Source organism: Simochromis diagramma, unplaced genomic scaffold (assembly GCF_900408965.1).
Source record: "Simochromis diagramma unplaced genomic scaffold, fSimDia1.1 OVJJ01000387.1, whole genome shotgun sequence".
NCBI lineage: Eukaryota > Metazoa > Chordata > Actinopteri > Cichliformes > Cichlidae > Simochromis > Simochromis diagramma.
Window position 1 is genome coordinate 6,057,694 of NW_024387152.1, and position 15,784 is coordinate 6,073,477.

The window sequence follows — 15,784 nt, forward strand, 5'->3', positions numbered from 1 at the left end:
TGACAAGTTTCCCATTGCCTAAAATAACTGTAATTAAAATTTTAATGATGCTGTTTATGATCTCATATTTGAATATAGCTCATATAGTCCATCTGCTCCATTTGCCAGATGTTTAAGAGGTGTATCATTTTATGTTGAGCTTAATTGTGCAAAAACTAAACCACAAGTTTCCAGCTGAGTACCAAACTAATTAGTTTCAGCAGTGCGAACACAGAATGACTGCTCCCTGGCTAGACACAGAATTGTGCCCCTGTTATGTAGCTGTTAAGTGCCTTAGAGCGAACTCCTGTGAAAAATATGATTTTAGAAAAGCGACTGGTCTATTAAGACTACTCAGACTTGGTTTTTGGTTTTTTCCCTTGTCGCAGAAATCGGTAAACAAGTGCTGCAAATAAGCCAAAAATGCATCAATGTGTGTTGCCACTGCTTAGAAAATAGCAAACGTACCAGCTCCAGAACTTCATCATGAAAATGACAGTTTCTTAAAAATAGTTAGTCGGTATGGAGATTTGACACTTCAACATTGTCCTGCTCCATTCCCTTGGCAAATAGAGAAAGTTGTACTAGAAATCCTCCTCAAGAGATTACATTAGAATAAGAAATGTATGATAATGTTATTCACTGCTTGGACTGAATTATATTCTAAATTCTAAGAGAATGAACCAAATGTTTTCCTCTCTTCTAAAATACATTCTAGGTCATGACTGCAAAAAAACCCCCAAAAACAATTTGAAACAGTATCCACATTAATTTACATGCTGTGTACAGTTATGTGTATTGTTTCTATGCGTATTGCACCACATCGAAATAAATAACTTGGGTGAGTATGACACTGCTCTGCTTGTGTGTACAGCCGCATATATAAGCAATGGATTTTGGGCTCATCGTTTTTCATATTTCCTAACATTTCACCGTGATTTCATGTGTGCCGCGCTCAATTCCCATGAAATAAGCCCCTTTTATCTTGACTTTAGCCCGACTACTACCTTATCCCATTAGCTTTGCTGCAAATATTCTTTCAAATATTTTTTTCATTGGTAGTGATCTTATTTCCTCTGGCAGTTCTCCCTCCTGACGAGATAAAGGCCCGATGGGACGCCACTGTGGCCTCTCCTACTCATTTGTTGTGCCGTTCCCGTTCTATAGGAGAGGACACTTTGAGATTTTTTGCTGTGCTGGTGACACACGGAAAAAGTGAGGAAAAAAAGAGAGAGAAAAGACAGAATGAGGAAACGAGAGAGGAAGAAAGTGCTGGGGCCCAGCTGGGGTGACATTTTTTATTTTTGTTGCATCTATTGTAACCTAACTATTGCAATTTCATCTTTCTTTTCACCGTCTCCCACTTGCATACTTCTGTTTCACTTTCATCAGTTTTCACATTTGCTGACGGCAAGCTGCAGGTGAGATCTATTTCAGGCTTCAGATGAAGACACTCAATGACAATCCCTGCAGTTTGGTGTGTTTTGCATCCTTATCCTCACCAGCAAAGTCATTGCGGTGATTTATTAGGTTACTTTGCACAATGTCATAAGTAAATATTATTGAATTTCCACTGTTGGAATGTTTTATACGGTTATAGCTTTTTAAAGTGTTATACTGACACGTTTTACTGTTGAAGAAACAGTTCAGGTCATCTAAGCAGCAGCTTCAGTTATTATTATTGAGCAAGGTAATAGGATTAGATCTATAGTCAATAATCCTAGCTATTTGGTTTATGGCAAAGAACAGTGCAGTGCATATGCGGAGAGAGATGTCCTTGATGAATTGTGCATGTTTGTGGATTCTGAATTGATTTCAGTTGATAACACCTTTCAAGAAACGCATTGATTTTGTGCTTCATTAATCTGGTTAATCGTTTCTCAGTAAAACAAAATGCCTCCAAACTATTTGTTGTACCTCGTTGATTTAGAGGCTTAATGATCGCAGTATTGACGGCCGAACGCTCCAGACCCGATGTTGAACATGCAGGGTAAAGGTTGCTGTGTGCGTGCTGCAGCAAAGAACTTGTATCGATTTCAACACATAGTGTAGCGTTGCTGATCAATCGCTTCAAATTTTTACTTTATCAGCTGTGCTTACGGCGCAGTGGCAATACGTCTAATCTGTTTTGTGAGTTTGTCATCGTGCGGCGTAGAGCCCTTTGATTCTAATGCGGTAAATCTTCTTTCAGCTGCTGCCTTCTTATGCAATAAACGAGTAGATTATTCCTGTCATAATAGGCTGACACTGTGGGTTATAGTTTAGTTTGCTATATGTGCTCAGTATTTGGCACTGGATTTACAATCCAATTCATTCATTGACACATCCACTGTAAACTCAACTTTTATGATCTATTTAACTCCTTTACTGAGGTTTAATTCAGCCTGTTTTCACTGTAAGGTTGTTGTAAATGGTGTCGTACTGGATTGCATTTTATTTGACATTTTGCTCTTTCATGCCAGCGCAAAGACAACACAAAATGACAAAGACAGCCCTCAGTAGTATGTTATCCAGTGCAACACTTTTATAATAATAATAATAATAATAGTAAGCGTATTATTGAATTTATGTTTCCAATGATGTTGAAAGTTTGAATTTATGATAAAAGTTGCTTCATTGTAGTGCAGCTTGTTAGGAACTGAGCTGATAGGACACAGAGACACAAAGCATTTGGTGTAAGAAGGTTTTTGACTTCTGCAGTGATAATAACTGACGTTCCAGATGAGTCGAGTGGTGAGAGCGGCAGGGTGAAGAGGCAGCAGTGTGTAGCTGAGACCTACGCAGGCCAGCAGGATGTGGGAGGCTGAGAAAGTGTGCTACTAATGGATGCTGGCTGGTTGCTGGAGAGGTTGTGGACCTGCAGCACAGTGAGATGAAAAGTTACTAAACTGGGGACCAAACTTACTGAGTGGATATTAGGTGTAGTGTTAGTGCTACACAGAGAAAGAACAATCTGGCTGACAGTGTAGTGGGTATTCTGTGTCTCAGAGTTGCGGGTTAGTTGATAGAAGCAGGAGGGTTAAAGCTTTAAGCAAACACAAACACAATAGAGGGAGACAAACAGGGAAACGGTATGAAATGAGGGCATGCCTACATAGCTATGATATTAGCCATTAGGTAAGGTGGGGTCAAATCCACTGCAACTTCAGAAAACACCAACAAATAGAAAAATACTGGCTAGTGGTACCCCTCAGCCTCCTAGTACATACACTATGATATCAATTTCAAATCCTAGATGATTTCCTTATCGAGTTATCACATTTGTAAGATTTTCAGAAAACTTGACCTCTGACCTTGATTTTGTGGTCAAATTCACTGAGATTGAAACACTTCCAGTAGATACACCTATAGTAGCAATTTGAAACTCGTATTTTGCTTCCGTCTTGAGTTATTGCATTAACAAACTTTGGTGTCCATGTTGCCCGCCCACCCAGCAGCGTGGCAACAATACACCATCAGCCTTATGTAGCCAAGGGGTAAAAATGCTGCTAAAGCACACAAAACACAAGAGAAGTTGAATAAAACAAAAGGGAACTAGAAAAAAATGTTGCAAACGGCTAATAGCACGTTTTATGTATTATACGAATCATGCCTTTACACATTTCCTTGCATCTTTTTCTCCATCACAACATCGAAGAATCCTCGGCGTCCTTTAAGTGAATCTCAGTCGCATCTCCTTGGCATGTTTTGGTTCCTGTCACTTCTGCAGCTGGTCAGTCACGTTATTGTCTCTTCAAAAAACACTTGTGTTGTTTTTGTGTGCTTTTTTTTAGCGTATTTATGGTGTCTAAAAAAGTTTTAATCATGTAGGGTTTTTACAACCCCCAGAAAGGGACTCTACAAAAGACGTCCAACACGATCAGAAGAGCAGAGATTTAAGTGACTGAAGTTGGTGCCAGATGGGCTGATCTGAGTATTTTAAAACTACTTATGTGCTGGGATTTTAGCACACATCTGTCTCCAGGGTTTACAGGGAATGGTCCAAAAAAGAGAAAATGTCCAGTGAATGGCAGTTTTCTGAGTGGAAGTGCCTCGTTGTTGTCAGAGGAGAATGGCCAGACTGCTTTGAGCCAACCAACCACTCAAGACAACCAAGGTATGCAGAAGAGCATCTCATGTTGAACCTTAAAGCAGATTGGCTACAGCTGCAGAAGACCACACTGACTGAGACTCTAAGAACAGGAAGCTGAGGCTACAGTTCACACATTCTCACAAAAATTAAAGTGCCATGTAACAAGGCTTAAAACAGCTCATCACTTCAATCACTTTTCTTCCCCAGTCTGGTATCCTTCGTCTAATTTAAACAAATATTAACAGTAAACCTAACAAAAACTAAGCTGCCAAAAGTACTGGGTCCATCAGAATCAAACAGAAACAAAACATAACTCTAAACAATACAATCATAAGCTGCTGTTGGGGCAGAAGGAGGAAGAGACAAGGAAAGACAGTTTCCTGCTCATCGGGCCAAACCAGAAACACCTGGAAAAAATGAATCATGGAATCTAGTATACAGAGCATGATCAGTGGGAAAAGGAGTGCACATATAACAATAACACGAAAAATAAAATCACGTAAAGCACTTTGTCTTATTGGTTTATCCACCTTTCTTAGCTGCTTTTCTTTAATTATTTTTTCACTTGCATGTCCATTACTTAGCCAGTAGAGGGCACTAAGAGGAAGCAACTGAACTAACATCCTTGCCGAAGGGGCAAACCAGCTTCATAAACACTGTGACTCTGTGTGGTTTCCACTTGAGTGCAAATATGCAGAAATTAGCGCGAGGAAGAAATGGAGCATTTTATATTTGAATCAACCCCAATTAGACATAAGCTGAAAAGGGTAAAGGAAAAACTTTCAAGCTTACTGCAGTCTGTCTGTTTACGTGCAAAGAGAGTGTTTAGAGCGCCGAACTGGCTAGAGTGTCTGTGAACTCGGGCGACAAGCACCCTACTCTTGTATTCATTATTCTGACGTCTTCTTGACTCTCACCTCGAGGGCACACAGTCTTCCTCCTCAACCCCCTTGTTGCCTTCTTATCTCCGCCGCCTTCAGCGCCGACTTGTCAAATTTCCTACTCAATGCGTGTTTGCTTGAAAATGTCAGCCACTGTGAAAGATTTCTTTTTTTTTTTTTGTTATGTAACACTTTAATCTACGTTCTCTCTCTCTTTCCTTGCGTGGGCTTTTGTGTCTAAAAGAGGCTTTTTTATTTGCATCCTGAAAAGACCCTATCCAGATACTTGCCCTAAAATCATCAAGCTCCTCTAGATTCAGCAGGTTGGGTTTCTTTATTTTTAGGAAATGTGCCAGTGCACGTTTAAAGCAAAACAGGTGAGATTGAGTGGATCCGTGTTTGTTTAAGATAACAGAAGGTCGGATGGACACAAGGTCAATCCTTGATCGCTTCACCTCTGTCTCCCTTTAACTGCCAGAGTTGGAAGTGTGAGGTTTTAGATGGATAGTGAGGCATTAGGGGGTCGGTGTAATAGCCTTTGACAAAATACAGACCACACTTATGCTAAAAAAGCACCAAACCTGTTTCTTTTTTGCCTCTTGTAAATTATCCAACATTTCCACCATGTGGGTGGACTCGGAAATATTTGCGGCGACCTTTCGCGGACCCAGGGTCGGTTAATGGTAAATGGGAAGAGTGCTGAGGAAGTGTGTGTGTCTGTGTGTGTGCGTCTGAGAGAATGCGGATGTACAGTAGGGAAGGCGAGTTTTTAATGTGGGAGAGGAAACCTGGAAGGAGAGGTTTGCCAGGGACACACAAGGGCAAGAACAGGGAAACAAAAACAGGATGGCTTTCAGGCCGACATGGAACATTCTGGACAAGAGAGGGCGTTGACGGAGAAAGTCAGTGACAGTGTGACAGTAGGAAAGCGCGCTCTCCCACTGAGTTATCTTTGTTGTTCCTGCTCAGTAATCCATGCACAATAGAAGAAGAAATGAGTGGTGACCTAGTATGGAAATGACTTTATGATCAATTTAAGCATGCCTGGACTCAGTTTATGTTAAATCCACCACAATAATAACTAATATTCTTACTCACCAACTGAAACAGACTGAAAAAAAGACAAGCTTGCATCTTTACTGTTTATTAAAGATGATTTTTTTAAATTTTTATTTTTGTGTCTCCCTCTAGCTGTGCAGTCTCTGAACAGCTTGAATGACCAGATTGCAAACTTCATGGTGACTGGACCCAAGTCCGTAGAACAGGAGGAGCATGCCTTTCCCCCTCCTGAGAAGGAGACGCTGCAGAAGTCCATGACCCTCATGAGGCACCTCCTCGTGGATGCTCAGGTACACAGAAAAAAAAAGCACATTTGTTAGCTTAAAAGAAGGCAGAGAAAGACTCGCGACTCATGAAACTGTTAGTAGAGTCGCAAGTATGAGACCAAGCAAAGCGGGGTTGGTGTTAATGCCCGGTCCCGCCCCAGGGTGAAATGCTCACAGAACGTGATGCCGATGAATGTAATCGTTTCTTTTTGGCAAACTTTGATGCACAAAGTGCTCTAGTACTGCAACACATCCTGGTTTAAGTCAGTGTCACCCCCTTTTAGCACCACATGTTTTGAGTGTCTCTTGATAAGCCTTTTTCACAGTGTGATCATGACACAAGTTCTGAAGTTACCTTGATATTAATCCTTAAAACCCTCGAAATGGAGGACTGCAGCCGACCAAGCTGTCTCACTGGATGATAATTGCCAACTGCAATTTAGATAATTGATTTTTAAAAATTCGCCACGAACTGAGTGCTTTTGGTCTTCCTGAAAAAAATCAATTTAAAAAATGTAACCTCAGTTCTGACAGTTATAAAATTAGTTTGTGCCATTTTTCCCTGGGGAAAAAAAAAAGCTTTATCCTGTGTTGTTTCTAGGATTAATAAGAGACAATCCACTTTACAAAGGTGCCGGATAATCTGGTGAAAAGAAGCTCGGATTTTACAAAATGACAACAGAGAAATAGCTAGTTAGTGCTCAGGCTGGGGAGACTTGTATCTGGAAGTACATGTCATGCTTCATTTTGCACCAGTGCAGATTGTTTGCAAAGACACGGGAAGCTGTTCCTGAGCTTCTCTGGCAAAGGGGCCTCAGATGAAATGAAAATATTGACTGTGTGTAATAGGGGTGAAACAACAAGGTTACATTTCCTGCATCCGAGTCGATTTCTACTCAAATACTTGGTGCATGGTTGTACAAAATATTGCAATATTCGATTTTCTCTTCTCACCAGAAATACGTCGCACATTCCTTTCCTTCCTGTCCTCAAATGAATTTTCTTGGGCGTCAGTCATCTAAGAAAATAGCTGCAAGAATGCCTGGAGACTGATATATGTGGCCAGCTAGTGTCACTGAAATTGTGAAGATGAAGACATCCGCAGTCTTGCATGTATTTCCCATCCCTCAGCCTTATCCTCTTGTTCTGCTCTTGTGCTGGCTGATAATTTCACATAACCTTTGTTAGGGAAGAGGAGGAGATGAGATGCTGGATTCCTAAGAGCTCCAATTAGGGGAGGGAGGATGCACCCAACTGAATTGGCAATGTGTGATTGAGCTGTTTGCGATCTAATACGCATATGCTCATTGTGTTAATTTGCTACAGTGTCATTTGTATTCCCATCACACAAATTTAAATTAAGCTCCAGCCTAACAGATGTTGTCGAACAAAAATGGTCATGAGCTGTGTTCTGCAATGACGTTTTTTTTTAAAATCTTAATCACTTAATGGTTGCTTCTCTATTTGGCCTTCTTCTTCTTCTTCTTTTTATTTGTTTGTTTGTGAGTCATGAATTAAAACGGTTAAATACCTGTGCTTACCACACACATTCAAACAATCTATACTCCATACTCTCAGTGTCTTTTTCGCTGAGGCTAAGAAACAAAAAAGGACAGGAGACACGTGCAGACTACTGATTGACTGCTGACATTGAACTCTTTTTTTGTAGCTTCTTCACTTCATCTATCATCTCATCAGCATCCATCTATCTTTCAACAAGGTAGACTCTGTCTTGTTAATGTGTTCCCTGCTCTTTTATTTTTGATCATTTTCGTTAGGTAATATATCACAAAACAGATGTTGATAGATTGGTGTCCACTCTTGTTTCTTCAGAACAACACTTTCTATGCAGGATTAGGTAGCCAATGTCGTAATACTGAGAATATAGAAGGTTTTATTTGGTATCACATGAATTTAAAACATTCATGTTTATCTGTTATTCTCATTTTTTGTCCAAAATAATAATAAATAAATGAACACAACCTATTTTAATTAAGATCACAATGGGTGTGCTAGAGTTAGCGTGGATTACTAGACAGAACCAAATAAGTAGGGAACAAATAGAAACCTATTCAAGAACGAGGAAGAACACAGACCCACCCCCAATCCATACAAGTCTGGTGTTCATCAGTTATGCTGTGGCAGGTTTTGTAATGTAAAATTAATGTAAATAGGTCTGCAGATGACTGCTGCTGACATTAACGTGTGTTTTTGTTCAGTTTCTTAAAGGAAGATGTGATTATAAAGTAATTACTTCATCTGCAGTCCTGCAGCATCGTAGTGATTTCTAGTTAAAGTAGTATTTATGAGCCCTGATCAAAGAAATCAGCGACTGGATAGAAGTTCAAAAGAGACGGTCTCCTTTCTTCTCTCTCGTGGTCAGAATTTATTTAGCCAACTACAGACAGAAAAAAGGGCTCTGCTATCGGCGTGTTAAATCAAAATTGGAAGCGCATGATTAAAAATTCACTTTCACTCAACTGTCAGTTTTTACAGAGGTCCATATGTGTTCACAAATTTCAAACTTCACAGAGGGAAGCCTTTATGGTCAACGTAGTTCTGGCATTATGACAGGTGAGGGTCAATCACTGCTCACTGACCAGACTGACAGATAAAAGCGGTGGTGGTGAAGCTGTGGTGCAAAGCAGCCAGGCGCGATGGACGTTGGAGCGCACGGCAAAGCTTTGATGAGCAGGGATCAGTCATTTGTGCGTATTACCATTGAATACTGTGTCATTATACGGGTATATTCATTTGTTACATCTTAACTGTAGTTGGACCATATTTATTTATTTACAGTTTAGGTTTTCCTTCCACCTTCTGTCTGGCTGGTGGTCCGAACCCCTAAAATTCACTTATGTAATGTAGTAGTTGACCACTTGGGAAAAACAAACAAACCCCTAACAAAAACCCTTTCTTTGTCAAATCACATTTTATGTCTTTTATTTAAAGTATTATGACATACCATTAGACTATGGTCATTACTCTTGTCCTGCAACAAACTGCTCACTGTAGAGCTGCTTCATGTGGATCCATCCTTTTTACACCAAAGGCCCATCTGCTGTGTATCCTGCAGTCAAGCTGGGAGGAGATTGGCTGCTGAGCTTTTGCCAGCGATCCTCCTTCTAAGTCTCCTTCCCTGTGCTGTACTCAGCTGTGACTACATTAAGTGAGCTGTCATTCATCAGTGGCAGGGATTGAAGAGAGGGAGGAAACGTACAGTTTGGGCACTGGGGAGTGGGTGTGCGACGTGGGGTAGGGGTATGGACACAGTTTAGAGGCCAGTAAAGGTGACTTTGGCAGCGACTGAACAGAGACGCTGATACATCTGGCCCTCTTCAACCTCCTCTGTGCTCTAATCATCAGCGGAGAGCCGCAGACACGTCTGTCGGCAGAGAGAAAGCAAAGCACAGCCATCGTTTTTGACAAGCCTTAAAATTTTCAAGCTCAAAAACAATGAATGCACAAACATATCGGATCGATATTTCCTGAAATGAAATTTCCGCAGAAAGCCGGTAATTGTGAGCCTTTTGTAATATGTATTGAGCACAGAGCAGATCAATAAAGCTAGCATTGCCTGTTCTGAGAGAATCAATTTTGTACGGCTGTAAAGTGTACAAAGCTTTATTTCTCAATGACATGGTTACAGTGCTGTTTAAATCCATAAATGCTGCTTGCTCTTTAGAAGGTAATTTTGAATTAAAGTTGCAGTGTATGTATTGTGTCAAAAGAGCTTGCTGTCACAGTAAACTGCCCAAATAAGCGAGAAGCTCGTCAACACATCAGATAGTATAATTACTAAAACCCCTCATATTCTCTTCTAACCTTGTCTTATCAATCTAGAAATAAGAAATGACTTTCTACAGTTTAATATATTTTCTGTATAACTTCTATAAATACGTAATAGACCAATTAGCGGGTTTACATTTTGTTTAACTGCCCCCCCTAAAATATATTAGTACTGTAATTAGGGCATTTGCTAAGATAATAGTGCAGACTTCAAATCCAAGTCTATTGTATTTGATTAAATGTCAGTTCTGGAAGTGTCCAAATTAATATTTCAACAGAAATGACTGACTTCCACATATATTAACCAATAGTGCTGGACTTATGCCCAGGGTCATGCAAGAGAGCAGGCTGCCCTCAGTCTCAGAGGACTGGGGGAGGTGCTGCGGAGCGAACAAATGTTTGATGGGTCTGGCTGGGTCAGTCTGTCCCTTTCCGACTGGGGCCTCAGCTGGCCCGCAAATGCATGGTTTTTACCCATGCATAATACATCACCTTAGTCCCATCTGCCCTCTCAACCCGTCCTCTGACTCCACCAGGCCTCGTCTAATAAGCCTTGCTCCAATGAAGGCCAGCCAGATAAACTGCCGCGCGCTGCTATGGTGATGCCTTATTGTGGCCCGGCTCAGTCCCAGAGTGTGACAAATGAGAATGGAAATTGGTTAATTTGGTTCAAAGGGAGTTTTGTCTGCATCTAATGCTGGAACGAGCCCGAGTGTTTCCACGGCTTCGCCCTGCTGTCAAAACATCTAGCAATATTTTCAAATCGCTAGAATTAGCTCACTCAAGTTCACAGCCTCACTGGTTTCTTTAAGTTTGACAATGATTCTTTCACATCAAAGGCAGCAGGCGTAAACTTGAGGTCATGTTTTTGTACTCTCTGTCATTTTCACATTTTTGAAGGGTTTATTCCTATTTCTGTTTACCTTTCTTCAAAGTGCTAATTTGCCTGTTCTCGGAACATTATTCATAGGGATAGTGCTTATGCAGACAAGGTCAAACCCTTGTCATTTTTGTCATGCTGCTGCGGTCTAGGGGACAGCACTCAATGAAATGTCCAGGGATATCTCATTCACTGAGCAGATAGGATCCAGAAGGAATACATAAAAATCGCATCTTTTACTCTTTATCTCGAACTTGCAATCAGCTTTCTGGCGGAGGGGGGGCAAAAAAATTGAATTGTCAGTGTGAGATGCATGATATTACTCCTCTAGCCGGTGGACTTGTATGTTGAGCAGATTGAAAATGACGGCTTATCTTGTAAGGAATAAATTGAAAACCATTTCATTATAGAAATACAGTTCTGAATGTTGCCTGCAGAGAAAAGAGCTATCTGGTAGAGTGAAACAGTAATGGTATGGAAATTGTCATGAGTCAGTAAGAAATACAGACGTAGAAAACTTGGTCCTTTACTGATGCTTGGCCTCTCATAATCAGTGTAGTAATCGCAGTTGATCATTTGTTGTAAAACAGTATGACAAAAAGACCACAGTATATGATTGTACTTTATGCTGGTGGTTATCGATATCTGGACTGTGTATAATGCATGAAAGAAATTTAAAGTAAGGGGTTAAAGTTTCAAGGATGCAATAATTTACATGCTAAATGACATGTCTAATCCAAGAATTTAGACTCAAAAGAAGTCAGTTTAGGAGTTTTAAAGTGTCAGTAAGCTATTTGATAAAGTGTTACATAGAAAGAGTTCAGTGTTCATTCTAAGCAGTGCAGCCAAGTCCAATTTATATGTACAGGATGCATTAAAAGAAGGAGTGAGCTCCTCATCACCCAGATTGTAAGCAGCTAAAGAAACAGATTAGTCTAGTTCACAGGTAGCTGTGAAAGGGCCACACTTTCTACAGAAGCATTCTGCAGCTCTCAGCATTCAGAGCCCACAGGTTGAGAGAGTACAGGTGAGTTAAAAGTCATAGGCTCTCGTAGTTTGCTCCAGAGAGCCGGTGGCGACACAGCTGTCATTGGTTCTGTCACACATTCAGGCACTGGGTTTCTCTGTAAACTTTCAAAAGAGCTCACTAACCCCGAGTCAGCAGATCTGCTCGCTTTCCAGCCGCGCACATTTGTCGGAGCACAGACTGGCAGCGATCTCACCGCCTTTGTGCATTGCCTCCTCCAGAGGTTGCTGCACAAGGGCTCTTGGATTGCGAGGCTGTTGTTTCAAAAGGTGGTGTCCAAAGATCCTTCCCTAAATGGGCAGGGAGCTCTGTGCAATGGTGGATCAGTGAGAGGGATCTGGACCACAGCACAGCGGGAGCTGCACATCAATCACTAAGAGCTGCTAGCAGTTTTCTTATCTCTCAACCATTTTTGTCCAGTTCTGAGGGACCAGCATGTCCTAGTCAGGACGGACAATTCAACAGTGGTCACTTACATAAACAGGCAGGGAATGACGTGCTCCCACCCATATTCCAGGCCATCAGAACCTGTGGCCATCTCTTCTCTGTAGGGGTCTCCTGGTAAGGGAATGGAGGATGCACCCTTTGATAGTGGCCCAGATATGGGATCTGTTTGGCAAGGCAAAGTAGATCTTTTTGCCTCCTGCCTCCTGTTCTTCTCCATAACTGACAACGATGCAGCCATGGACATGGATGCGTAGCGCACCAATGACAAGACGTTCTCTTGTTTCCAAGTGGAAATTATAGCTCCAGTTTTAGAGAGAGTACCTCTGCAGCCTTTCTCTCTTGTTCTAGTGACCCCTTGGTGGCCAACAAAGTTGTGGTATGTGGAGATAATCAGTCTGTTGGCAGCAAAGCTTGGCAGCTTCTTCTCCGCAGGGACCTCCTCTCTCAGGCAGGAGTAGAAGTGATTCATCCACGCCTGGATTTGTGCTGCCTTTGTGCTTACCTGCTGAAAGGTCAAATTTGATGGCTAACGGTCTGCCCCCAAGCGTGGTAGCAACAATCCAGAGTGTTTGGGCTTCATCCACTAGAGGCTTATATGCTTACAAATGGCAAATGGCAAGCCTTTGAGGAATGGTGCCAGGACAGGCACATTCCCCCATTCCACTGCTCTATTGTGGATGTTTTGACGTTGCTGCAGGAGCTGCTGGAAGGCCTTTCGTTTTCTACAATTAAGGTTTATTTAGCAGCGATATCTGCTTATCATATTGGCATTGACGTGGTTACACCAGGTGCACATCACCTTGCCATGTTTTTTTGAAAGGGATTCTCTGGCTAAAACCCATGGTTAGTTGGGTCCGTGGATGCTCCGTCTGTGCATCCTTCTTGCATACAGTTCTCTCCTGATGACCTCAGGGTTATATTGCGCCCAAATGCCGCATATTTTCCCAAGGTCATTCCTGCAGGTTATAGCTCAATGGAGTTTGAGCTACTGAGCTGTTGCTTGTTCAATTTGCTAATCCAGGCAAAAGTAGAGCATTGTAAAAACAGAGGCTGTCCCACTGGACTATAGAAGCTGTCACACTTGCATACAGCAACAAGGGCCTCACTTTGACCCAGGGTGTGAGAGCTCATTCCACCTGGGGATGGCAGCCTGATGAGCTCTTTTTAAAGGGGTTCCCGTATGTGATGTTTGTGCTACGGCTAGTTGGGCATCACTGCATACCTTTGTTGGGTTCTATCATTTGGACGTTACAGCCCATTCGGTGGCTCATGCTGTCCTTTCAGCTGGGTCTACCACACACTAAGTTGCTGGTGATCTGACTCCTGTTCAGTGGCTGCTTTGCAGGGTGTGTACTATATGTTTTGTACTGAGTGAATGGTCAAAATCAGTGGTGGTCCACAGTTTGGCATGGTGGACCTGGGTAAACAGGCATCAAGTGAGCATAGTTTAAGGTACGAAAGCACAAGCGCCGGCTGTCCTTCCCCACCTTTTTGGACACATCCTAATCCACAAGGTAGCCGATGAATACAGGCTGGGGTTGTTGGTAAGATGTGCAGGTGGAAAAAATGCTTTGCCAACAGTGTTGGAAATGGATATATCCATGGCAGCTTGTATTGAGAGAGCAGAGCTTCATGATCATGCTGTAATTAAAAAAAAAAAAAAAAAATCATTTCGAATCATGAAAAGGTGATCTTTCCAATTTGACATTTTCCTGTGTGAGTTATCTCTAGGTACTCTGGCTTCCTCCCACAGTTCATAGACGGGCATGCTCGGTTAATTCTTGATTCTCAGTTGGCTGTAAGTGTGAATGTGAGCATGAATGATTGCCTGTCTTTCGCTCTGCATGAATGATCGTCTGTCTTTCTCGCTTGGCTTTGCATAAAACTGTGTACTCTGCCTCTTGAGTCCAGTCCATAGCCCTGAATTTACTTAGAGGTTAAAAAAAAGGACGGATAGTTGAATGGATGATATAAACCTAAAACTAACTTAACATTTGAAAAACCAGCAACTCTAAATAGTGTAAGAATGCGGGAGAATACATCATCCATCTGCACACATCATGTGCTAATACAGTTTAAAGTTGTACACCATCTACATTATTCAAAAGCTAAACTTGCCAGAATATATCCAAATATTAACCCCACATGCAACAGATGCAACCAGACTCCGGCGACTACATATCATATGCTATGGTCTTGGTCAAAGCTCGTAGATTTCTGGAAATCTTTCTCTATCACATTATCCCACGTATTTAATTGTAGTATCTGGCCTTCCCCCATAACTGCCATCTTTGGTGTTATACCATGCCCAGATAGTATAACTAACCCTCCAATGTACCTACAACATGTCATTGCCTTTTCCTCCTTACTGGCTAGGCGGATAATTCTCTTTAAATAGAAAGACACTAAATCTCCAACTTACAGTCATTGGATAAGAGATATGATGCAAAATATAAAATTGGAAAAAATAAGATGCACCATGAATGGTTCTACTAATAAATTTAGTAAAATATGGAGCCAATTTATTCAATATGTGAATACATTGCCAGGTCTGGAGTTATAGTTATGTATGTCAGGTTTTTACGGATGCTAAGCGGGCAGAAATTCCTCCACTTTTTTTTCTCTCCGAGTCGTGTGAGTCTCTGTATATCCATATTTGAGTATATTTTGTATTTGTGGAAATGTCATGTTTTTGATGCCTGTTTGAAAATCAACTGCGTAGCTTTACAGCATTAAAACAGAAATTTACTGCTTAGTTAAAAAAAAAGTTTCATAAAAGAAATTTGTCCTTAAGTTCTGATCCTTGAAAATGTGTTATTTTATTATTTCATTATATAGCAGTAATTAGTGTGTCAGCTTGCTATCCAGGCTTGGTAGCATTAGCTTATAACTCAGTATTCCATAAACCTAATTTAACACGCTGACGGCACAACAGTAACAATGAAGCATTGAGGCGTCCAAAACCAATTGGTAACATCTCAGTGTAGTGTTTTAAACTGCTCGTTGAATTGAATAGTATAATGTAAGCCATGAACTGTCAGGGGAAATACAACATATTGGCGAGTTAGCTTGTTTGTTGCATCAGCACATAAATGAGTAACAAGTAAGAAAACGTTTTCAACTGTAAAACATCTCATTGGCTACATATCTTTTTCACAGTTATTTAACCAAATTTACCAAATTCTCATTAGTGATTTCTATGATGTCATACCTGTAGTTATTTTACATACATTTTAATAATAAGGTCTATTGCAATTTAGCATAGCCATTTAGCCTAAAAAAATGCTGGAATTTCTCTTTTAATTTGAGCTAGTGTTGGACTCCATGAGCCACAATGATTTATTTGTTAGTGTGTCTGCTTGTGGTGTGGTGTGAACATCTTTG

General features: G+C 41.1%; 1 protein-coding gene across 3 annotated transcripts in view; it reads left to right on the plus strand.

Moving 5' to 3' along the window:
• kazna (kazrin, periplakin interacting protein a) overlaps positions 1-15,784 on the plus strand; it is a 185,616-nt gene that overhangs the window by 19,048 nt on the left and 150,784 nt on the right. For all 3 annotated transcript variants that reach the window (XM_040047992.1, XM_040047997.1, XM_040047994.1), the window contains one exon: positions 6,124-6,281. In XM_040047992.1, coding sequence (XP_039903926.1) covers positions 6,124-6,281 — 158 coding nt within the window. The remainder of the gene's footprint in view (positions 1-6,123; positions 6,282-15,784) is intronic.